This window comes from Papio anubis, chromosome 9 (genome assembly GCF_008728515.1).
Source record: "Papio anubis isolate 15944 chromosome 9, Panubis1.0, whole genome shotgun sequence".
NCBI classification, from domain to species: domain Eukaryota; kingdom Metazoa; phylum Chordata; class Mammalia; order Primates; family Cercopithecidae; genus Papio; species Papio anubis.
Window position 1 is genome coordinate 101292651 of NC_044984.1, and position 25271 is coordinate 101317921.

At 38.3% G+C, this 25271-nt stretch overlaps 3 protein-coding genes across 10 annotated transcripts in view; 1 reads left to right on the forward strand and 2 right to left on the reverse strand.

The window, feature by feature from the left end:
* TMEM263 (transmembrane protein 263) overlaps positions 1-10373 on the forward strand; it is a 24826-nt gene extending 14453 nt beyond the window's left edge. For 5 of the 6 annotated variants that reach the window (XM_003907094.4, XM_009181608.2, XM_009181609.3 and 2 more), the window contains one exon: positions 2703-5641. In XM_003907094.4, coding sequence (XP_003907143.3) covers positions 2703-2989 — 287 coding nt within the window. In that variant the 3' untranslated portion in view covers positions 2990-5641. Of the gene's footprint in view, positions 1-2702; positions 5642-9834 lie in introns of those variants that run through there. The other variant, XR_002515833.2, reaches the window with a different exon arrangement.
* On the reverse strand, positions 7890-18638 carry MTERF2 (mitochondrial transcription termination factor 2). Of its 2 annotated transcripts, none has more exons than XM_009181607.4 (2): positions 18455-18638; positions 7890-10256 (listed from the first exon to the last, which is right to left on the reverse strand). In XM_009181607.4, exon 2 carries the CDS (start codon positions 10197-10199, stop codon positions 9042-9044), a length of 1158 nt encoding a protein of 385 aa, XP_009179871.1. In that variant the 5' UTR covers positions 10200-10256; positions 18455-18638; the 3' UTR covers positions 7890-9041. The 2 variants fall into 2 exon arrangements, with proteins under 2 accessions (XP_009179871.1, XP_009179870.1); XM_009181606.4 differs by having other exon boundaries at positions 16590-18638.
* A 571-nt stretch (positions 18639-19209) lies between these two features.
* The window catches only part of CRY1 (cryptochrome circadian regulator 1), a 106509-nt gene continuing 100447 nt past the window's right edge, over positions 19210-25271 (reverse strand). Inside the window, exons 11-13 of one of the 2 annotated variants that reach the window (XM_009181614.1) lie at positions 24382-24453; positions 24204-24307; positions 19210-19290 (exon numbers count right to left, since the gene is read on the reverse strand). In XM_009181614.1, coding sequence (XP_009179878.1) covers positions 24204-24307; positions 24382-24453 — 176 coding nt within the window. In that variant the 3' untranslated portion in view covers positions 19210-19290. Of the gene's footprint in view, positions 19291-22771; positions 23417-24203; positions 24308-24381; positions 24454-25271 lie in introns of those variants that run through there. The other variant, XM_003907096.2, reaches the window with a different exon arrangement.

Sequence of the window (25271 nt, forward strand, 5' to 3'; positions counted from 1 at the left end):
GTTTTTGGTATAGACTGTTACTAAACTTAATCCAAATAGTGATGTCCTTGGAGAATTGCATGTTGATTACTAGGGCTGGAGGTTGTGACTCTAGGTATTATATATTTTTTCCTAGTTCTGTTAACCATTGTCTAAAATTTTCTTCCTATATATTTCTTATATTGGTAGGCAAAAATGAAATTGCTAGGAAAATAGGAACAAAGAGTTTACACTTAAGCCAAAAAGAATTCAAAAGAACTATCAGAGGTTGCAGTGAGCTAAGATCGTGCCACTGAACTTCCGCCTGGGCAACAGTGAGACTCTGTCTCAAAAAACAAAACAAAAACTAGCTGATTAGGTTTAGTTTGGTGGATGAATAGCCTGGAAAATTACTAACTCATGCCTTACATTTTTACATCTGGAACCATGGAGTTTTGAAAAGTTAGGGCTCAGTGAGAAAGTTAACAAGGACTTTGTGAGAAAGAAACCAGGAAAGGGATAAATAAAGGCCATCCAGGGGCATGATTATCAAGGAAGAGAACAAAGCAGAATGTCTTTCTATGCCAACCACTAAACAAGAGGAATCTGCAAAGCAGATAATTTATATGGTGATAATTAAGAGTACACTGTAATTAAAGAGATCAGCTGCATTAATTATCTGATTTGATTAAGAAAAATTATTTGTCTTCTTTAAATGCATGTGTACCAAATTTGGCATGGCAAGACAGTTTTACTAATGAGATATTTGGCATGAGACAGTTATCTGTTGTAGCCCCAAATCAGGATTTTGCCTTTTTTCCTAGGACTAGTAACCTTGATTACAGAAGAACTATCAATTATGTAATCCTTTCCATAATAATTTTATAAGTAATATATTCAAATGCTCATCTATATCTTAAGTCCTTTACTTCAGTCATCAAAAAATGTGTATTAACTATGCTTATTAGTTTTAATAAAATATTTGGTTTTTAAAATTCATAGCTATTGCTGTATTTGTATTTATGCACTATTTTGTAAAGATATTTTGACTAGTCAGTGAGATTTTCCCACTTGTGATACAATGTAAAATCTTCAAACAATGAAAAGAAAAACTATCTCAAGGTAAATTTGTGCCTTGTGCATTGGAAAGCTCAGTTTTCAGAATTTTTTATTTTCTCCATCAAATATTATCAGTTTCCCCATGATACCTTCTCTGAGAACCTCATTCTGCTAGATTCTAGTAGATTTGGTGCTCTTAGTTGGACTTATGTACCCAGTAATTTCCTTCTTTTTTAGAGGTAAAGCTTGAATTGTGTAAGTACCAAATATTTTTCCATGAAGTTTAGAAAAACACCAATGCTTATGTGTTGTTGCTGCTTAAATTATTAGGTTACTAACGAGAAAAGACCTGTGTTCATTTTAAACTGGTGCAAATTTTTATGAAATCTTTCTGCTGGTCATTTTATTCCTAAGTTTGAGTTTACATGCTAATATATGTGGCTCTATTTAAAAAAAAACAAAGAAAATAAACTAATGACTTCGATACAGCTTAATTTTTCATATTGCTATTACCTTTTATGGGAGATATCTCTAGTTTTCAAAAACTAGATACTTAAAGCACACACTGTCTTTCATAAGAATTATGGTGGCAGTAATTTTAAGTGTTAGCCATAGCTGTAGTTTCTCTGTCCTACTTATGTCTGAATAAAAATCATTTTTTAGGTAGATAACATGATTTTAAATGATGAATAGTTTTTTATTCTTATATAGTGTTAGCTCTTTCAATATGTCAGTAAGGGAGACATAGAGCAGACACCCAAATGTATTTACTTAATAGGGGTTCTTAAACTTTTTGGTTTCAGGATGTCTTTCAGTCTCAAAAATTAAGGCCCCAAAGAGCTATGTCTTTGTCAGTATTTACCATATTAGCAATAAAAACTGAGAAATTTGAATATTTTATTCATTAAAAGAACCCATATTAACATAATTAAAACCCATATTAACATAATTAAAAAAAATTGTGGAAATGGTGAGCAAGGTGATACTGGTTTATACATTTTAGCAAATCTCTTTAATGTTAGGATTAATGCAAGACAGCTACATTCTTGCAGCTGCTTCTGCATTCAGTCTGTTGTATTATACATCATTCTGCTTCTGGAAAACTGCTGTAGACTCATGATAGAAAGAAAGTGAAAAGACAAATGATATTTTAATAATATTAAGATAATATTTTAATAATATTATGAAAATAGTTTTTACCTTGTAGACCCCCTGAAATGGTCTTCGGCATCTGCAGTGGTCCCAGACCATACCTTGAAAACTACTGCTTTTTACAAAGAAGATTGTTTCGGTAATGGTTGATGAAATTCTATCAAGGAAATGAAGGCCAAATATAGTTTATCTTTTTATTTTTTCATCTTCCTTTTAGGATGTAAAATAAAGGTTATTTGTTAACAAAACCGTAAATCAAGGAAACATTTAAAATAGGATTCTGTTTTACAAAAGTTGTCTAGTTTCTAAAGCATTTCTTCTCATAGATACTAAGACTTAGCATTAGACCAAGATATTGTAAAAACATGTACAACTATACCCTGAAGGAAGAGCTCTTCAGTATCTTTAAATTGGTGTGGTTGGCCTTATCAAATCAACCTCCTCATTGTGAGGAAGTCTTAGGTTACTTAATGATGTGTACTGCTCTTTTAAAGACTTATATTTGATTGTCTCATGATATTTTCTCTCATTAGGTTCAATGAAAGATCACCCACAGCAGCAACCAGGCATGTTGTCCCGTGTGACTGGGGGTATCTTCAGTGTTACAAAGGGAGCTGTTGGTGCCACCATTGGTGGTGTGGCTTGGATTGGTGGAAAGAGTCTGGAAGTGACCAAAACAGCTGTTACAACTGTGCCTTCCATGGGAATAGGGCTGGTGAAAGGGGGTGTATCTGCTGTGGCTGGAGGTGTTACAGCTGTTGGGTCTGCTGTTGTAAACAAAGTGCCCTTAACAGGAAAGAAGAAAGACAAATCTGACTAAAATATGGAGATACACTTGTGCTCCACAGCACTATAATGCCAGTGGCATTGAATTGCTAAATTATGGACTACAACCAACTCAACTGTTTTGGACGTTTATCTTCTAAACTGCTGTGTTGAAAGTATTGATGACTGGCTTTCATCTAAAAAGAAGAGACCAATACAAGCACAGTATATGAAGGTTTCTCATACTTAAGTTCCAGCTTTTTATCTGGTAAAATGTTACACTTACTCAGTTGTAACTGAAGATATGGTATGTTTGAATATTTACTATAAGTCTTTCAGTTTGACTAAAAATGTGAAAGTTGAATTTAGTAGATGATCTTCACAGTTCCATATGTATAATGTGCCAGGTAACTCACCTGCCCCTTAAGGGAACCTTGAATTACATAAGCCGTACCTTTGATGTGCCTAATAGTTTCAGATGTCTTAGTTTTTTATAACCATAGTTGATTAGGCCAAGTGGCATTCATTTCTTATTTAAGCTGACAAAATTAGCAGGAATTAGAGAAGTTTAAAAAGAAAAGATAAATGGTTTTATGATAATGTTAACCATCTTTTGTTAGTAAACATGCGTTTTATTATTATTTTAATCATTGATGCCTTACAAAAGAAAACATCTTTTCTAATACCCTGAATATGTGCTGTTCTTAGAGTCATCTATGGATTCTTTTAAAGGTTGTTTGTGAAATTAGTTTTCCCTCTTTAGAATCTCAGGAGTAGTGTGGTAAAGGCATTTCCTGCTGTCAGTGGATAAGACAGGGCTTGTTAACTGTTCTGGCAGTAGTTAAAATTAAATTGTACACTTCTCAGCCTGGGTTCATGCTTCATCATTAATACACCTCACAGTGCCTAAGAAACATTTACTTACTGGTCAGAAGGTATTTTGGAAGAGTTATTAAGGAGGAACAAAAATAATTTAAGTTCTTAAAAATTACCTAAAACACCCAAAATATAAAAAGAAGCCTTCACACCTATTCTGTGTTTAGGATGTCTTAAATTATTAGCAGTACTCCTTTTTTAAAAACACTGTAAAAGTAACCATAAATATGTGAGGACTTACTATTTTAAATGAAATGAAATGAGCTCCATAGATTAGTTTTGAATATAAAATATATAAAAGTGCTTCAGTGGTTTATGTAGGCTTTAAAAACACGTTATCTTACAGTCCTTTAAAGCAGCTGTAGAGTTTGTATCATTTTTCAAGCCAATTTCAGTCAGGGATTTGAAGTGTTTGATTATGGATGACAAATGTGTTGTATCTTATTAATATGTCTCATGTCTCATTCCTTCTCAGTATGATTTAGCTGGAATTCATTTTCTTTTTGTTTCATGTTTAATTTCATAAACATTTAACAATTGGCATATATACTTGGCATTCCTGTCAACCAAGGATTATAATCCAAGCCTGGGAAAATCTTAAATTTCTTTATACTTAAATCTGAAAATTTGTCTCCATTCTGCCAACTTTTTTTTTTTTTTTCATAAGTGGAGGGGAGGAAAGGGGGATGATACCTTGCAGTAAGTCAGTCAAGATAGCATGCCTGAAAATTTGAAACAGACCATTCTAACACCCAAGGCTTAATTGTTTATAAAATACTTAAGAGAATTACATTAATGTGGAATCAACAAATGGATAAGAATATAACATAATTTTTAAAAGCTTTCATAAATACCAGCAGCAATTGTAAGCAAATCTACAAAGGTTCTTGAACCTTTCTATTATATACAAAACTGAAGTCATTAAGGAGTTCAACTAATCAGGAATTAAATGGTCATTTATTTCATGCAGTATGATTTAAGGTGTTTGTTGGGATTCTGGTCAAATGTCATAATCAGCAGACGGGATTAAAAAAACCTCTAAAATCAACAGGTGAGCACTAAATAATTATCTAAATAATGGTATTGGAGAACTTGTTTCCTGCTATTTGGAAGAAATTATTGCTTCATTGCTAGTTTGTATTTCTAACTTCTACAGTTATAGACTCCACTGTGCTTTGTATCTGAATTTCTCAGTATAGACATTTTGTTTACTGTATGCTTGCATATTTATTTTCAACTTTGCCTGTCTTTAAAATTGCTTGAGGAAAAATGGTTGTAATTAATTTCTGCTACAGAAAAGCCACCCGGTACGTTTTGTCTCATCAAGATTGTTTTAAATTCTAAACTATAACTTTGTTCAGAGGGGCTTTTGCAATGATAGCAGAAAACTGTACAAATGTACAGTTAGTTATAGAGGTTCTTGTTGAAATGAACTTACCATTTGATGATATGTATGTACAGCTGTATACTTCAGTCTCTTTTAGTTTACTTAGAAAGACTAGCAATTTGACCTGTTAAACAGGACTAGTTCACATCAAGAAATTCAGGTTAGTGTATACACCTGGAGGCATCTGTTATTCAGCTTATCCTTTGAGTGGGTATTTGGCACAATGAGGATTAACTTATGTGACCCACTTGAATGGCTGATCTAATATGTTGACATTATGCATTCTGTACTTAGTGAAATGTCAGACGAAAATAACTGATTAATAATTTTTTTGTATTAAAGGGATGGGAAAAGAACACATGAATTTGTTAATAAAGCACTATGATCTGCAAAAGATGGAATGTTTCATAAAGATCTAAAGAAATAAAGGAAACTTTAAAACAGGGTGATCTTACCATTTTTAGTTACGTTGCAGTTCAGAAAGTGCTGTAGCTAATTTAAAATTTTTTTGATAGTAATGTACAAACATGTATTTTGATGCTGACACAACCATGAAATACAAATATATTTTAAGCAACCCTAATAAAGATTAAGAGTATAGATTTCTAGGTTTTACCCCAACTTGCCAAATCTCTGCAAGATGGGGCCCAGGACTGCATTTTAACAACCTCTCTGGGTAATTCTTGTGTACAACAAAGTTTGAAAACTGATGGAGGGATTATAAAGCAGGGAACACTTCTCTCTGTTCTAAGTAGCTGTGGAACCAACTTAGACATCTCACTGGAAAGAAATGACTAAAAGGGGTGGGGAGGAGTGTAGAAAATTGATACTTACTAGGCATCTGCATACCTGCCAGGTAGTGTCCATACTTCTCATTTAATCAGCATGAGAGCCTTATGAAGGAAGTATCGTTATTCTCTTGCAAATACAGAACAGGCTGACTTTCAATGTTAGTTGAATTTTCCATATCACTTTCGAATTAATGTAGGTCACAACTTCTCCGCTTATGTCCAGGAACAGAAATGGGGCTACTGAGTAACTAGACCTTTATTCTAGTGTTGACATTCAGTGTGGCCTGTATGCTTGATTGACCAGGCTGTCTGACTCGCAGCTTACCGGAAGTCTTTCAGGTGATCATATTTACTTCGGTGACTACATTTTGCTACAGCAATGAATTTAGTGTGATTTTACACAAATTGAAGAAAATCTAATTTTGTTAAAGAGCCTTTTTTCACAGAGGAAGCTGAATTTGACTCTAGTGTTTAATGGAAGGATATCTCCCCCTGCTATGTTACTGATTTTGAATTTTTAAAATTGTTTCACAGGAAGAGCTGAGTTAGAACATATGAATGGAAAAAAAAAGGCAAAGCAGAACAATTTCAGAGGTTCAAAAGCCAAAAGCAATGGAATGGGCCCTAAGGGAAAATAAAGTCAGTATACTGCATAATTGATTAAGAACGTAATCAAGTTAGAGTAAGCTACAAATGTATTTCTATAACTGTAACTACCTCTGGTTCTCCGTGCCTAGATCTGAGCACTTAAATTTTGCTGCTGTATTGACTAGTCTCCTTTTAAATTAATGGCCACAACGTACACGTAGCCACTCAAACTTTCTAATATGCCCTTTTATTGTATGTTCGCTTTCACACTCGATGTCACCCAGGCTGCAGTGCAGTGGTACGAACATAGCTCACTGCAGCCTTGATCTTCTGGGCCCAAGCCATCCTCCCGCCTCACCCTACCAAGTAGCTAGGACTACAGGTGTGTGCCACCACACCAGGCTGATTTAAAACATTTTTAAAAATTTTTGTAGAGACAGGATCTCACTGTGTTGCCCGGGGTGGTCTCAAACTCCTGGTCTCAAGCGATTCTCCTGCTTGGCTTCCCAAAGTGTTGGGATTACAGGTGGAATCACTCTATAGTGTGAACCAATTATTTCCTTTTTGCCAAACCCATTCGTCACTTCTCTATATCTTAGTTGACCCCTCAGTGGCTTCATTATTATTGACCATGCCCTTGTTTCTTCCTGTGACCAACTTCTTGCTTTGACCAGTCTTTTTCCAGGCTTGGCCAACTACCCTACTCCAAATCTGCACTTTTTTTTTTCTCCCCAGGCAGTCTAATCTAGAGCCATGGCTTTAAATATCATAGATAGGCAGATGATCCCCAAATATGTATTTTCAGTTCTGACTGAAACTCAACTCCAGACTTAGCCATTTGCCTGTTTGACATTCCTCCTAGGATGTCTAATAGGCATCTCAAAATTGACATCTAACTACCAAGGTAGCCATATCACATATAATGTTTTCCCAGCTGAGACACTTAAGAGTGAAAGAGCAAGAGTGCCACTGACTCTTTATGTCAGGACAAGAAGCATAAACTAAAAACTCTCCAAGGGTTTCCCATCACACTTCAAATGAGATTCTGCTCCTTACATGGACCTGTGCCGCCTCTCTCCTCCCAACCACTCGACCCTGCTCTAACTGTACTAGCTGCTATTCTTGAACAAACATTACTGCATGACCTTGGGTAAGTGACTTACTCCTGAGTCTCCTCATCCGTAGAACAGTGAACAACGGTACTTTTAGAATCGTAAAGCACTTACATACAGAGCTCCCTCTAGGAGGCAAACAGATTTGGATAGTAAGGGTTACTTGCATTTGCTGAAGGAGTGAAGAGTGAGGATACTGCCTGCATTTTTCATAATTTTTTCATTATACTTAAGCCATGTACAAATAGTGCACAGATGTCAGTCAGTTGTTTGGCTGTGCATTTGTTACAAAGTTCAGACTTCACAGCTGAAAGTCAGTCAGTTCTTTATCTGGGTGTGTTTAGCTTGGAACAAGGTTCAGAAATGGAAACTTGAAACACCACCCCTAAAATTAGTACTAACCATCACCCACTTTCTCTTACAGGCAGACCTGGATTTTCAGAATGTTTTCTAAAAAGCTCCATTTATATAAATTAGAAAATTTTGAATTAGAACATTTTACGGAGAGGTTTTCATACATGTCCCCGAATTTGTTGTTAGTACTTACTCCTTTTGGCCTGTCAGGTAGGGGTGACTTCTCTTATGTCAATTCATAAGTAATCCTTCCAGTTCACAAGGTTTGAACAGAAGTCGGGCCCAGTTAATAAACCTGGACTCTGCCATTTGGCAGCTGAGTGGCTTCTCTCAGCTTCAGTTTCCTCATGTGTAAAATGAGGAAAGTAATGAATGTGCATGGTGTTTTATAAGAGTTACCATAATGGTCAATTCTAAACAAACTGACCAGACAAGTAGGCTCCAACTCTTCTTTTTGGATGAGTAATACTTGGTTCTCAAAGACAGTCATTTATTCTAAACACAAGATGAACTTTTCTCCAAAAAAAAAAAAAAAAAAGGTATAGAAGTTTGCTGATAGTTCACGTAACATTAAGCTACAGAATTCGGACCACAGTAGAGTGATGTTTCATGGCTAGTATTGAGAAAGACTGGATTTGCATCCTAAGATGAAATGTGCTGTATGAATAAAAATGTATCCACACCTTGAATTAAGCACTTGTCCATTTCTTAGAAGTGATTCACTTATAAAGTGTCACACTGATATGCCATTTAATAGTACATGAGTTTTTGAAATAATGGTTTAAGGTAAAAGTTACCAACTTTATTTATTAAAACATACAATTTATATTTTATAATATGGCAAATGAGTCAGAATTTATCTATTTAGAGATAACTCAAATACAACCCAGAAGCTAAGCAGGTTCTTAAATTACTGGTGCCTACAAACTGCCTGAATTTTTGTCTTTGCTAGTTAGTTTCACCCTGCAGTGCTAGAAAGAAGCAACATCAGTCAGTATGTCATTCTTCAACATTTAATGGTGCCACAGGGTTAAATAATGGCCTTACTTTTTTGGCCTGAATTCTGCCAAAATTAGCTTCAAACTCTTTTTTTGATCCATTTAGATTTGCTAGATGTCCATCCTTTATTCTATAGCCTAAGGAATTCAGTTTCCTTATCCTGTACTGTACTATCTGTGGTGTTAATTCAAGAACCATTGGCGTCTCTCTTATTTGAGCTATGGAAATTCCTTCTCTCAATAATCCTTGCATTCTCTCTTCTAAAACTGGAACAGAATAATATAAAAGGGCAGGACATTTCAAAACTAATTGCTTCAGGTCATGATCTGTGCATTTAAAAACATTTTTAGAGAAGGAAATACTATTCTGTATACTTCTTGGGCAAAGTTGAAAAAGAAATCCTTTGAGTTTGGACAGAAGCTGGAGAATTTCAAAGCTTGTGAAACCTTGCTCCTGGAGAAATTCTAGTGTTTCCTTTATAGCTGCGGGAGAATTTAACAAAATAAATGGGTTTTGGCTTAACAGTTTTAGTAGCCAAACTTTCATGTTGGCCTCAGAGCCACCTACATCTAGATAACTCTCTTGGAGAATTCTTACCATTTGCTTATTCTTCTCAACAGGATTATGAAAAACATTAGATGCAGTAGTCAAAAGTCTGCTAATGACCACATTTTTTAGTTCCAACTCTTGAAAGAACTGAACATTCAGCTTCTGGTTTTCTTGGTCTTTAATAGTAAAGAAAGATTCTGGAAACTGCTCTATTAACTTGATTAACTCTTCCTCATTTTTGCAGACCAACTGCCAGAGTTTTCTCTGGGTGTTAACAGCGGTTGGACTACAGACAATTGCTTCCGGGCAGCGTTCCAAAATACTGGCTACAGCAGTCTCATCGGCACCTAGTTCTTGTAAAATATTCGCAATTTCTTCAACATAGGTTTTATCCTCTAAAAGTACCCATCCTTTTAATCTGCGAATTTTCCTGATGTCAACTGAAAATTTATAGAGCTTTTCCACTGTTCTTGTATTTTCTTTGCTCGACTGTCTATCAGTTGTATAGATGAAGCATGCTAAGAAAGGTCTGTATTTTGGAGGTGATTGCATCTTTTTGAAAGAACACAGCCTGCAGGACTGGGATCTCAGCAGCAGCTTCCACAACATGGCTGCAATCCACTAGTTACTTTCCACCGTCCTGGGACTTAAATGGACTCATTCTATCTGTAAAAAGATAAAGGTTTTTAGTATAAGGGTGTTGACTTTCAGAACACATACACTTACAAATTTGAGCTGTTTACAACATCTGGAAATAAAGTGGATTTAAATTAGACAAGAAAACTACTCATGTGGAATATTTTTTTAAATCCTCCTAAATAAGGATTGCTTGAACCCAGGAGCTGGAGGTTGCAGTAAGCCGAGATTGTGCCATTGCACTCCAAACTGGGCAACAAGAGTGAAACTCCTCAAAAAAAAAAAAATCAAAAATCCTCCTAAATAATTGAATTGTAATACACTTCTCCACAACTTTGACATCTTATACTTTGTAAATACACTGTTGAGTTACTTCCATTTTACAGAAGAGCAGCAAGACGAAAGAGTTCAAAGGTTCACAGATCTCAAATGTTACTTTCATACAAATTTCCTTTTCCACAACTGTTTTTCTTCTAGGAGGGCTGTATTATGCACACACACACAAACATGGTTTATTAAAAAATGTTTTACATTATTAAGTTGATGTTTAGTGGAAGCAGATATTTAAAGAGGGAATAGGGGAAGGGTCATCTCTAATTTTATACATTAAATATTTTGCTGAATAACTATCACCCAAAATGGGCCAATTATTTTATGTTAAATGTGGATTTTTTTTTTTTTTTAGAATTATGTGAACAAAGCTCCCTTTTATAAATCCAGAATTAGAATAAGTTGTAATTCCAGCACTTTGGGAGGCTAAGGTGGGCGGATCACCTGAGGTCAGGAGTTTGAGACCAGCTTGGCCAACATGGTGAAACCCCATCTCTACTAAAAATACAAAAATTAGCAGGGTGTGGTGGTGGGCACCAGTAATCCCTAGCTGGGTAAAATGAAAAAATGCCACGTGGCTGTTCCCGTGGTGCCATGGAAAACCAGGTCAGCTGAGGAAAAGTGCCTCTACTTTCAGAACAGTGTAATAAGCTATCCACTTGACATCTTTAGGTATCTTGAGATGGCTATACTGTGTCTGATACATTAACAGTCTTTGCCTCTGTAGGGGCAGCAAAACACCTCCATCTTCTTAGGGTCGTGACAGGACCTGAGAATTAGACATAAGATACATTAACAGGAGAAAAACAAACTTATTTTTTTAAACTTTGATTATTTATTTTGAGACAGTTTGTAGCCCAGCTGGAGCGCAGTGGTGCAATCTCGGCTCACTGCAACCTCCGCCTCCTGGGTTCAAGTGATTCTCCTGCCTCAGCCTCCCGAGTAGCTGGGACTACAAGTGCGCGCCATCACGCCCAGCTAATTTTTGTATTTTTAGTTGAGATGGGGTTTCACCATGTTGGCCAGGATAGTCTCGATCTCTTGACCTCATGATCTGCCTGTCTCGGCCTCCCAAAGTGCTGGGATTATAGGCGTGGGCCCCTGCCCCTGGCCATAAACTTTATTTAATACAAGTTTACGTGGCATGGGAGCCCTCATAAGGAATCAGAGACCCAAAGAAGAAGTTAGAGTCAGTTATTTATGTACTGAGTTGCACAAAAAATAGACAGCTGTGAAGAAGCAACTGAATTACATGGGGAGGCCTAAAAGATAAGTTATTTTAATAAGGACAGTGCAGAAATGTTTTGGTATCAATTTCTCATCCTTGAGGTTAAGGAGGTTACTCCTTTTGGTGTAGGGAGGGTGTCTCTCACATGGGAATTTTATCTGTTTTTAAGAAACAGGTCAGATCTTACACATGATATTTTTCAGGTGCCTTTAATTAAAAATGGTCAGTATGTTAAGAGTGGCATAACGAGCATAATGAACTCCTTCATCGCTATTTCTTTTGTCTCTGGTAATGAAAATACATCTGGTTTGTTTTAGTACCTGAGAGTGTTGTAAGTGTCTCAGCCTTGCCACAAAAGTGTATAGTGCGGGTCAATTTAGCCTGTTGGCAGCCTTCCCTCACTCTTTATAGGTCTGAAAGAAAAGCAGAAAGCAGCCATTTCCAATCCCTGACTCTAATTTAAACGCCCTTGCCATATATGCTGGGGACTCTTCACTTTCAGCCCTGTCTTAACTAATCCAAATAAATGATTATTCTGTTAGGAAAATTAGGTAATACTCTTTCCATTTTGGTTTCCCATTTTGGTTTAGCTCACTGTGAGCGCCTATGGAGACTAAAATAATTGAAGGCATAGCTTGTTTTACTCTTAGTGGTTCAACCAGAATTTTCTTCAGATAATAGTCCTAATACTGTTAGCCAAGATGAAAATATTATTTTAAAAACTTTGTAAGAAGGCCATCAACTTTGACAGGAAGGAGGAGGCACAGCATGATGAAGCACAGGCAGATCGGGGCTGGGATCCCACTCCCCACTCCCTGTTGTGTGACCCCACAAGCTCAGGCTGCACCTCTGTACCACGGGGGAGGAGCATGGGCTGCTGCCAACCACCCACACCCAATCCTGGCTCTAGCTTAAGGGGCAGCCTTGTGTAAGCTAGCCTCAGATAAAACAAGACAGCAGTAATTAGAACAGCGCCTCACACTAACTATTCAATGAGTATTACTAGCAGCAATCTGTGAAATGGAGAGAACAGAATCTAAGCCTTACAGGAAAACTATAAGGGTTAAAATGTATGTCAAGTACTTTGCACAATGCCTGGTACAGAGTAAAATTTCTGGAGCTAAAAGTCTTGTAGTAGCATGACTTTAAATTGTACTTTAGATTATTTACAAAGAGAACTGAAAACCAAAAAAGTATTTATTTATTTATTTTAGAGACAGGGTCTCACTCTGTCACCCAGGCTGGACGGAGTACAGTGGTGTGATCTTGGCTCACTGCACAACCTCTGCTTCCCGGGCTCAGGTGATTCTCCAGCCTCAGCCTCCTGAGTAGCTGGGACTACAGCCATGAGCCACCATGCCTGGCTAATTTTTGTACTTTTTGTAGAGACAGGGTTTTGCCATGTTGCCCAGGCTGGTCTGGAACTCCTGAGCTCAAGCGGTCCACCCACCTCGGCCTCCCAAAATGTTGGCATTACAGGTGTGAGCCACCGTGCCCGGCCTAAAGAATGGATTTTAAATGCTTCTGTTTCCCGAAATAACTGCTTATAAAAGCAATGCACATTCAATGCGGAAAAGTTGCCAACTTCTGAAAAGTATAAGGAAATGGAAAAACTCTTTCACAATCCCCACGACCCGAAGACAACTGTACATATTTTGGCATACATGATGATGTGTGACCTGAACACATCACAGTTCAGCCTGGAGGAAGCAGGAAATGCAGACAGCTGCTGTTCCCTTAGCCTCACTGTGCAGGAGCCTCTGTCAAGGGGTGCACCTTGCCATGGTCCATGTCGTTCTAATGTTTAAAGATCTGTTATTCTGTATAATGTAACCCCCAACCAAGCCAACTGCAGATCTAGTGCTTAGCCAGAGAACAGGATCTGTTCCAACCCCGAGGAACTCCTGGCTGTGCTGGACTTGCTGAAAGATAGTGTATTACTGGTCTCCTGTGTGGTACCTTCCCTACACATGGGACTTAGGTTCTGAATTCAGCCTATAAAGTGAAAATTACAAAGACTCAGAATTTTTCTTGAAAATCTCTTATGCAGACACCACACAGATGAAGTAGTTGGCTATGAACTATGATGTGTTCAGGTGAGTCATCTTTACCAGTTAATGTGTCTTGCTTCGTCTCTGATGAGCAAACACAGCTGACTATGAAAGTGAAAAGTATGAATGTTGTGACTCCTATGTAATGAACACATAATACATACATATGTATCTAATTTATTTTTCTGCTTCTATTTGATTCATAGTAAGTATCTAATCGTGTTATCAAAAGTGCTCTGTAAACATTTAAGATGAGTGCTTGGTATATGGGATGGATATACTATTATTTTGTAATTCATTCCTTATATTGAGCATTTAGGCTATGTGTAATTTTTTCTATATGCTGAATAAATGTCCACATTTCATATGCTTTTCCTTTAGGATGAATTCCTAGAAGTAGATTTCCTGACTGAAGAGGAGATATGTGAACACTGGGAAAGCAAAGTTGCTAAATTTCTTGTCGGAAAAACTATCTCAGTTGACATTCTCCCAAGCAGTATGAGTGATTCTCTCATCAGTTTTTATTTTGATATGTGAAAAATGATATAACACTAATTCAACTTCTTTTTATTATTCATGAGGGTGATGTTTTCATAATTAAACTATTTTCTTCACCTTTCTTTCCTTTTGTGAATCAACCATTCCTGACTTGTAAAACTGCAATCATTCTGCTTTTTAAAAATTGACTTGTATAAACTCTATGAATTAAGAAATATAATCTCATTTTTGAAAATATAATATTTTCTTCAGCTCATTTTCAGTTGTTGATGGTATATTTTAGCATACCAAAGCAGCCCCTTTTTAAATTGTGGTAAGATATAAATAACAAAAAATTTACCATTTAAACCATTTTCAAGTGTACCATTCAGTGGCTTAAAGTACATTCACAATGTTGTCCCACCACGACCATTATCGCAAACACCAACTCTGTCTCTGTGCCCATTAAACAATAACTCTCCATACCCTCTTTCCTCCAGACACCAGTTACCTCTATTTTACTTTCTGTCTCTATGAATTTGTCTATTCTAGGTAATTCTTATATGTGGGGTCATATAATAATTGTCTTTTGTGTCTAGCTTATTTCATTTAGCATAATGTTATTAAAGTTCATATTACAGCATCTGTTAGAACAAAGCAGGTAATTTCACGTGGTCAAAGGAAGGTCAGGGAAGTTTTCCTTGATGATCCTTACTGCTTTTAAGTACCAGATGATCAGCAAAAATTCATCCATATTTCCTCCCATATTTTTGTTTGAATTTTAAAACTTAGCTCCTTAAGTTCATTTGAAATTTCTGGGTGTGAGCTGAGAATCTAAATAGATTTTATCAATAGTTTACTTCTCTCCAAGTATCATTTTCTGAACAATCCTTTCCTTCCCCATGAATTATGATGCCTCCTTTATCATATGTTAAATGTAGCTTTTGTCTCTAATTAGCCTCCATCCTCATACCCCTACTTTGCAATTCCCCCGTGGGGCCAAGAGGTTTATTTCCGGTCTTTGCTGCATACTTGTCTCCCCCTGCCAGACCATCCTCATACAAGCTCTGGTTGACTCACTCTTCCACCCTTCCCACCAACTATCTCAAATCTTCTCAACTCAGACCTCTAGCTTCCCACCTACCTCCATACCCACCTTCACTCACAACCAGTGCCCTGGCCTCCTATCTGTACAAAGAAAGGAGAGCAGCTCCTCTTAGCAGACATAAACCTATCACTAGTTCCCCTTCCCTACAATCACAGCTTTCATTATCCAGGGTCATTCCTGCTCCTATGCTGAGCCCAGCCTTTCTGGCCTGAGAACTCTCAAGCCCTTCTTTCTCAAGTGTTCGTTCCTTCAGGTGTATCCTCCTCTGATGCTCCAGCCATCACTCCACTGCTCTTCCTCTCCTTGCCCAAACCCTATCTCTTTCCACTGCTCTTCCTTTCCCTGCCCAAACCCTCTCTCTCTCCACTGCTCTTCCTTTCCCTGCCCAAACCCTCTCTCTCTCTATTTCCTCTTCTACTTATATAGCTTGCAATAAAGATAACTTCCATGTGGTTATAGCCAATGAGTAGTTTTCATTATTATCTCTTTTTTTGTAGAGATGGGGTTTCACCACGTTTCCAGGCTGCTCTTGAACTGAGCTCAAGCAATCTGCCCACCTTGGCATCCCAAAGTGTTGAGATTACAGGCGTGATATGGTTTGGCTGTGTCCCCACCCAAATCTCATCTTGAATTGTAGCTCCCATAATTCCCTTGTGTTGTGGGAGGAACCCAGTGGGAGATAATTAAACCATGGGGGCAGTTTCCCCCACACTGTTCTCATGGTGGCGAGTAAACCTCATGAGAGCTGATGGTTTGATAAGGGGAAACCCCTTTCACTTGGCTCTCATTCTCTTCTCTTGTCTGTCATGATATGAGATTTGCCTTTCACCTTCTGCCATGATTGTGAGGTCTCCCCAACCATGTGGCACTGTAAGTCCATTAAACCTCTTGCTTTTGTAAATTGCCCAGTCTTGGGTATGTCTTTATCAGCAGCCTGAAAAAGGACTAATACAAGCCATGAGCCATCACACCCAACCTTCCTTATCTCTTTTGACTTCTGCAGCTTTTAGCAGAGTTGACCACTTTCTCCTTGAAATATTCTCTCATTTGACTTCCTGGACACCTCACTTTTTTGATTCTTCTCCCTTTCTATACCTCTGGCCATCCTCTATCTGTCTCCCGTGCAAGCTCACCTTCAAGGCTTGGTTCTAGACCTCTCTTCTTCTTACCTTACAGTCTCTCCCCACAGATCTTGTCCTCATCCAGATATTCAGTTAATCCACTTGGGATTCTTTCCAACTTCTTCTCAACATGTGATCTTGTCAGCTCCCTGCAATAAACTTTCCAATGGCATTTTAGGATAAAGACAAAATAAAATAAAACATAGAAATGCCTTACCAGGCTACAGGGCCTCTTTGGGCTCTGCTACCACCCTAATCCCCATTTCCCTCTCCTGCACCAGCTGCATTTGCTTCCTGTCAGTCCCTGGTGCTCTACTGGTTTCTACCATGTGGTCTTTGAAGACTGTGGGTCAGATTCCATGCCCAAAATGCTCCAACTCTTAGGCCTAAGTGTCACTTTCTCAAGGAAACTTTTCTAATCTTCATGAATACATGAAGCCTCCTGTCCTCATTATAGGATTTCATGGCACCATGGACGACTTCTACACTTGTACACAAGTGGTACAACAGCTGCAGCTGTTCGTGTATGCTTCTGTCTCAACACTCCACATGGACAGAGACTGGTCACCACAGTGTTCCAAAGAACTACTTCCCTACCCTTCACCCAACTACCTTCACTGCCTCCAGGAGGCATTCCTGGCCAGGTGGCCTTCTGTGTGCTCTTCCACAGCACCCTGCTCCGGACTCTACTGCAGCACTTATCATGCTCTTATGTTCTTTATTCTTTCAACCAGTAGGAATTATGTTGCTATTTGTTTGAAGTTCAAGTTGTATATCAGGCATACTAGGCACAGGTCTGCTAAACCAACACTTCTTCATCCCTCCATTTGGATCACAGATCAACTTAGAACCTGAGAGTCACAGACTCTCTTTCCAGAAGAAAAGACCCACACTCACAACATTTTGCAAATGATTTTAGCAGGATTCATGGACACCCTGCAACCCGGCCATGAACAACTTGCACTAGATTTACAAGCGTTGGGAAGGCAGGAACTGAACGGTGTTCTGCTTTATTCCCTGCACCCAGCAAAGAACTTGTTCCACACAGAGACAAAATCAGTATTTGTCAGGTGAAACTGAGTGAACAAGTGGATGCAGTAAATTAATGCAGTGGGCAAAACTGGGTTACCAGAGACAGACTGCCTGATTCCTGGACAACAGTTGTGCTGAGACTTGAGGAAGTTACTTCTCCTCTCTGAGCCTCAGTTTGGCATCAGGAAAATGGTGACACTATCTCCTGGGTGACTGCAAAGATCAAACGAGTTAATACCACAAATCACTTAGAATATGCAGAAAACTCTTCACATATACTAAATCATTAAATCACAACCACCACCCATTTTAAAATGAAGAAACAGACACAAGTAAAGGAACTTGCCCAAGGTTGCTTAGCTTAAAAAAAAAAAAAAAAAAAAAAAAAAAAAAAAAAAAAAAGGCAGAATTGGATTCAAACCCCACAGCTTGGCTCCAGAGTCCTGCTCTTAGCCCTGTGCCCCCACATAAAGTAATGCTTTTGGTAAATGTTCGTTAAATCACAATGTGGGCTGTTCTAGGATGCTTGTTTCTTAAGCATTTTTGAGGAGTGAAATTCACTTCCGTAATACACACAGTTATGGTTAGTATGATCTTCTCTACACCACCACTGGCTTCAGTAGAGTTCTTCTTTCGTAACACGTATGCCCTGCTGCCAGTTTCAAACTGACCAACGTTTATAAGCAAGGAAAAACGAGGGTCTTCGGAAGATCATCTCCGGGACCGATCAAAAGGCCGCACATTCACTGTAGGGCCTCCGCTTTTCCAGAGAAACCTGGCAGGCTGAGCTGAGCGTCTGGTGATGCGTGGGGTTTTGCGGACCCTGATCTCCGCCACGGCGCCGCAGGTGAGGAAGGGAGCAGAGGAAGAGGGCGACTCACCCGTCGGCGTCAGCTCCAAGCAAAGCACAGGGAGTCCCGGGGGCCAGGCCTCGTCCTTCCCTCTCTCTTCGGTCAGCCTCCACACGGTCCGCCGTCCCCCTGAGGCCTAGAGCCTGGGTCTCGGTCCTCTGTCCCAAGAAGCTCCCGACAGTCCTCGGCAGCGTCAACCAGGCCACCAGCCCCTTCACCCATGGCCAATCAGGTCTCGGGAGATGACACCCCACCCCCCGCAGACACGCCCCCACGTCCCAGCGCAGCCAGAGCGCAGGACACAACTACGCGTCCCTCCCCGCACCACAAGGGGGAGTGGGAGTGGGAATCGGCTTTCCAGGGAGCCGAGCCTGTGCCGGCGGGGGGCATCTGGCATTTTCACACCCTTTCCTTAGCATTTTAGGAAGCGGAGTTCCAGTAGCTTTGACGCTTAGAAAATATAAGAAAAAAAAAAGAAGTAACAGAAACCGCTATATCTTTAAGATAGAACCAATCACAGTTCCCAAAATAATTCAATTAGGTAAAGAACCAACTTACAAAAGAAATGTTTAAAAAAACCCCAAATTCTTTGAAACACATCTAAACTTTTCCCCGCCCCCACCCTACCCCAGCAGTTAGCGACTGATTCGTCTTTAAAAGCCATTCTCCGTTCTCCCCCTCCTTGCCACCTTCACCTAAATACTCGCCTTTTCTGATAAACTGCCAAGTGGTTTCCATTCTAATTATTACCGGTGATGCCCAATCTCATACACTAAACACGTTAATTTCTCCTTAAAGCCAGGCTCAACGTCTCTCTCATTTATTTTCACATTTCTCCATCCAAAAAACAAGTATCTATGGCAGGCCTGTTAAGCGCAAAGCATATTGAAATAGCAATGAGAAGATAGAGGGGGAATAAAATACATTCCCTGTCCTTATGGAGCTTATATTCTAGTGGAGGGCAGAGATATCAACAACTAATAACGTGACTAATCACACCTAGAGTTAAGTGTTATCGAGGACAGGGTGCCCTGACCTGGGCCTGGTGGTTCTGTTTGTGTGGAGTTGGAGTCAGAAAAACTGGTTTTCCCAGCTGGAGGTCCCTGCTGTCAGGTGTTCATAGCACACTGCACAGTTCTGCCGTAATCGGTGGCACTGGCACTTAGACTGCCCTCACACCCTGTGGAGTAAATTCCTTGAGGCTACTGATTATTTTTCTGTGAGCAATGCTCGGCACACAGTAGGAGCTCAGGAAATGTTAACTAAATCTTTGAGTCTAGTCTCAGTATGCAGTTTAGGCTCAACAGGCTTTACTGAGAGGCGCTCACACATGCATTTTTAATTCCACAGAGTAGCACCAAGAATCCTGGCTCCTCAAGATCACCTCTGATCTCTAGGATATTCTAGAATGATCTGAGCAACTCAAGTGTACAGCTGAGGGGTGTTTGTCCAGCAACCCCTGAGTTATCTGAATATAAAAACTCTATTATGCATAGATTTACTGCATACTTTTTCCTGATATAAAACGATTTGGGGTCCAGACTAACCGAAGTGAGTCATTTGTACTTAGGAAAAGGAAATTAGGATACAGAAAAGGAAGTTAAGGAATGTAAACTCAGGACTTAGAACTGCAAGCTGCCATCACTGGTCAGGAGGGAGGGAGCAGAAATGTGCACCAGGGTGCCGGAAGCTTGTATCAGGGCTCCACGTAATTGTGTGAGGAATTACAATACATATAACCCCGTCCATTGTAATCAAAACTTGAAACTGACAAATCAGCTATTCCAACTGTATTAAATAAATGCTACTCAAAGTTTTTTCCAGCCCAAATATTTAAACAGTGCATTTCTAGGACCATATAATCAGAAAGAAAACCTTGAATGAAGAAAAGGGGAAAATAACTTATAATTATGCATATTATGTAAAAGAAAATTACAAACACATTTGAATTGTGAGAAGATCTTGAAAATTCTAGCTTGTAAGGGATGCATTAAAAACACTGATAGTCTTTTATATCTCAAATTTACTAATTTATTTTAAGCAAATATGAAAAACGTAAGGACTTTGCACAGGTTCATTCAAAATCCTGGTTCTCTCAATGTAATTTTTCCAAGTCGTCAGTACAGTTTTTGGCAGTAAGAATAGAAGTATTTGCTGAATGAGTAAAATGTCCTAAATCCCTCAACCACAAGTAGGATTTCTAGTTAAGGGGAGAAAACTGTATTCGAACATAGTGTATCTGCTCAAGTAGAGCACGATGATTGATGCCTTTTCTTTCCCTTTTAGTGATTCTTTTTGACCACTATTTACACCAAACTGAAAAAGCTTTCCAAAAATCTCCCTAATTAAAAAAAAAAAAAGTTCTCTTACATTATTTATAAATAGCATACCAGTGCTTATGCTGAAATAGTCTTTTACTGAAAGGTTTATTTATTCACATTAAAACTGAATCTTTGGCCGGGCACGGTGGCTCATGCCTGCGATCCCAGCACTTTCGGAGGCCAATGCTGGCAGATCACAAGGTCAGGCGATCAAGACCATCCTGGCTAACCCGGTGAAACGCCATCTCTACTAAAAAATACAAAAAATTAGCCGTGTGTGATGACACGTGCCTGTAGTGTCAGCTAATTGGGAGGCTGAGGCAGGAGAATCGCTTGAACCCAGGAGGCAGAGGCTGCAGTGAGCCAAGATTGCAACACTGCACTCCAGCCTGGGCGACAGAGTGAGACTCTGTCTCAAAACAACAACAAAAAAACTGAATCTTTGACCTCTTGTATGATGATGGTAAATCTCAGGCCTAAGAATTTCTCAACTCTGCACTGTACAACTAGGTCCAAAGAGTAGGATGTGAGGTAGTTACCATAAAAAAACAATTAAAATATTACTTCACTTTAACAGTGGTGAAAAAAGAACGATAAAACACAGGATTTTTTCATCTTCTTTTTCTCAGTAATGGATTTCCCACCACCACCCCACCCCCGAGACAAGGTCTCACCCTGTCATCCAGGTTGGAGTGCAGTGGGTGCAATCATAGTTCACTGCAGCCTCAAACCCCCCAGATCAAGACATCCTCCCACCTCAGCCTCCCAAGTAGCTGGGACCATAATGCACACCACCACACCTGGCTAATATATTTGTTGTTTTCTTTTGTAGAGATGGGGTCCTAAGATGTTGTTCAGGTTAATCTTAAAACTCCAGGTCTCAAGTGATTCTCCTGCTTCAGTCTCCTAAAGTGCTAGAATTACAGGCATGAGCCACTGTGCCTGGGTCTTCTTTACTTTTTACTTTTATGTTGATTTTTTAAAAATAGAGAAGGGGTCTTGCTAAATCTCCAGGGCTGGTCTCAAACTCCTGGCTTTAAGTGATCCTCCAGCCTCAACCCCACAAAGTGTCGGGATTATAGGCATGAGCCACCACACCCAGTTCAGATGAGGTCTTGCTCTACCCAGGCTGGAGTACAGTGGCACAATCATAGCTCACTGCAGCCTTGACCTCCTGGGCTTACGTGATCCTCCCACCTCAGTCTCCAAAAGTGCTGGGATTATAGGCGTGAACCACAGCACCTAGCCTCAGTAATGGAATTTAATTGTTAATTCACTATCCAGGATATTTTAAAAAATGCATATCATCTAAAATGTTATTGTTTCTGTATTTTTATTCAACTTTATCTTCAGTTATATTTAAATATAATTATCATACTAAATATCTATCATGACTAATGATGGGAAAATGAAAAGCCACTGGTTATAATTCAGAATGGCAAGAACTAACCTACTAGAGAACATTAAAGGGATAATAGCAATAGTAATAAAAATAATGGCAGCTAACCAGAGCTGTGGCATACAGCTATGCAGACTGTGCACTGTACACGCCAGGGGGTGAGACAGCGTGGCAGCCCTGTGGCTAACATTGAGTACCCTATCACATGCCAGCTCATAAATATTTTACATGGAACTGGACTATAAAGCAGATACTACCCTCATCCCCATTTTATAGATAAGAAGAAAGAAGACACAGAAGGTTAAAATTGCTCAAGACCTCAAAGCTAATGAATGGCAGAATCGGGCATTTGACTCTAGAGCTCGCTCTATTGATTGCTAGCCCATACTGCCTGATTTATGGTTACAAATGCCATTACTTGAAAAAAATCCCTTTAGTTTTACATTTTTCTTGCATATAATTTTGAAAAATACTGTTTAACTAAACATATGGTAGCTGTTCCTTCATTCAAAATGGTGATGTGGTTTATAGAATCTCTTTGTAATTTGTAATCATGTATCATATAGCAATACTCTCTCCCTTACCAAAAAAGAAAAAAAAAACCCAAAAAACACCAAGTACACAAGATTTCATATTTGCATATACTTTAATAACCAGGTCATTTTAGTAATAAATGAACAAAGAAACAGAGACAAAGAGAACTTAACACATGATACTTCCACAAGTTTGGGTCTAAAAAGGTTTACATCAAAGTTTAAAACATATACTGTCTGTGTTAACAGAGGCTACAATACCAATTTAGATTATGCACATTATCTAAAACATTATTATCAAAGAGTGCAAAGTTAGATCAAACAACGTCAAGAAAATTCTGTCCTAAAATTTTAACAAAGTCTTTTAAGAAAGTCTAAAAACCTCCTTTTTTCCCACTGACTCTCAAAACTTTGAGTTTTATATCAGAATATCAATTTGTCATTTTAACTTTTACCATACATGAAAAATTATCAAAAATATATTGATGGGTCTATACTAATTGTGACTATTTATATTTACATTAAGCAAATTCTCTTGCCAAGTTCTTTATATACAAATTACCATTTGTCCTCTGCAAAATTCATTAAAAAGTTAAAAACCACAGAAATGTCATTAGAAACAACATATTTCAATATGTAACTGCTTTCCATCAATGAAGAGTATTTTTAAATAACTTAATTGAAAAGTATTGAACTCCCCACCAATTTCAGCTGCAACAGTATTCCTCCTGAACGTTTTCTGTGATTTAAGGGGGGAAAAAAAAACTAGGTAAAGCTTGATTGCAAAGAATTCAATGACAAAAATGTGATGAGTGTTTATTGACCTTATCTTCAAGATACTTATAGTCTAATTAGGTTGACATAAAAAAATTAAGCAATAAAAAACGTAAACAGTGTTAGATAATTGAAGAAACAAAAAACGTTTAAAAACTGGCAAATGTACCGTATAAATGCTTTTCATACTAATTTAAATCACAAAATGGCATCTGAAATCCAATCAAATTGAATGCAGATAAGGCTTTCTGATACTTCCAATAAGGGCCAGCATTTAAAAAAATTTTAACCTATTCCCAAATTGGAAAGAATTTAGATTTCAGAAGCATCACAACAGATAAAAGAAATTTATAAACATTTAAGAGGCAAAGATTTGGGGGAAAGTTCATAAAAAGATTATATTAATGCCACTAAAACAAAGAGGCCGCTTTAATTGTTTTAGACTCACAGTTACATAGTAAGGAAATAAAAAAGTTGTCTTTTTCTAAGAAAAAATTTGACCACAAAATCATAAACATCTCTAATTTAAAGAGCATTGATTCAGATGACCATAAAACTGGTGCAACAATTTCTCCAGTACAGATACATGTCTCTTGGCCAAAAATTAACTGATTTTGTAAAAATTGCTTAAAAGTTAATGCCTCAAGATTTTCTGGTTTGAAAATAGAGATTCACTCCATTTTGGAAATTATCTTAATTTATGTTAATTATATACTCTTCTAAAGCAAGAAATAAAGCTCTAAAATATTTACCTAATTAGTGCTCTGTCTCTGGACTTTAGGACCAATACTCTGTGTGTCCTCTTCCTGACTAGGACGTTTCCCACCACTGAGACCAGTACCCATGGAGCTTCTTCCTGCACATTTAAAAAATATATGTTTAAGACAGGAAAAGGAAAAAGATCAGTATGCGCAAATGCTTCATTCTTACCTTGCTTCAACAGGTGAGTTTGCTGACTGTCGCCATGAGTATAGTGTAAAATACCACTCCCTTGAGAGCAACCTGTTAGTATTTAAAACACAGTAGAATTACTTAAAATCAAATCCAAAATGTATATATTATTAAGACTACAAATCCAACTTTCAGTGCTTGTACTTAAGGTCATTTATATGCTTTTAAGACTAAATCTCAATCTTCCTATGAACCAAAAATCACATGCTCAAATCAGGAAAACTTAAATTTAGGCTCACAGAAATGTTGACAGTTCAAAGGCAAAATCACTGATGATCATTTTCTAAAAAACATTTCCTTACTAGATGACAATTTGAAACTTGACCATGAAGGTAAAACACAGGGGCAAGAGTGAGACACACATCCTTCCTTGACTCTTATCCCCTTTCCCCACGCTTTTCCTACAGAGCCCCTCCAAACATATTTCCTTGAGGATAAGGGAATAAGGACCTGCCCGATGAGTTAAACAATTCAAATCACACTACAAGCAGAAGACACGGACTATGTGGCAGTTACCTAGACTGAGCAATCACATCAACCCTTCTAAAAACAAACACTATTATAGGAGAATAGGTTGGCTAGAACAGAGAAGTATGTTTCAGGGAAACGTTTTCATCAGTGTGTCCAGGTTATGGAAAAATATAAGCATTCTGGACCTATCCATGAGCAGGTGGATAGGTCAACACCTTATGGCCTGAACAAGACTGTGTACTTACTTTCATTTTAATTAACTTCAATCCCAGGCAATCAGTGGCAGTTGCTCACCCTAAGTGAGTATGAAGTACTATCCCACAGTTGTTTTAATCTGCATTTCCCTCATGACTAATAATGCCGACAAACTGATATTTTACAATTAAAAAAACCCTGAA

Bases quoted from the DNA above. Each gene is read 5' to 3' on its own strand.
- MTERF2 (XM_009181607.4), bottom strand. From the start codon at position 10,199: ATGTTGTGGAAGCTGCTGCTGAGATCCCAGTCCTGCAGGCTGTGTTCT.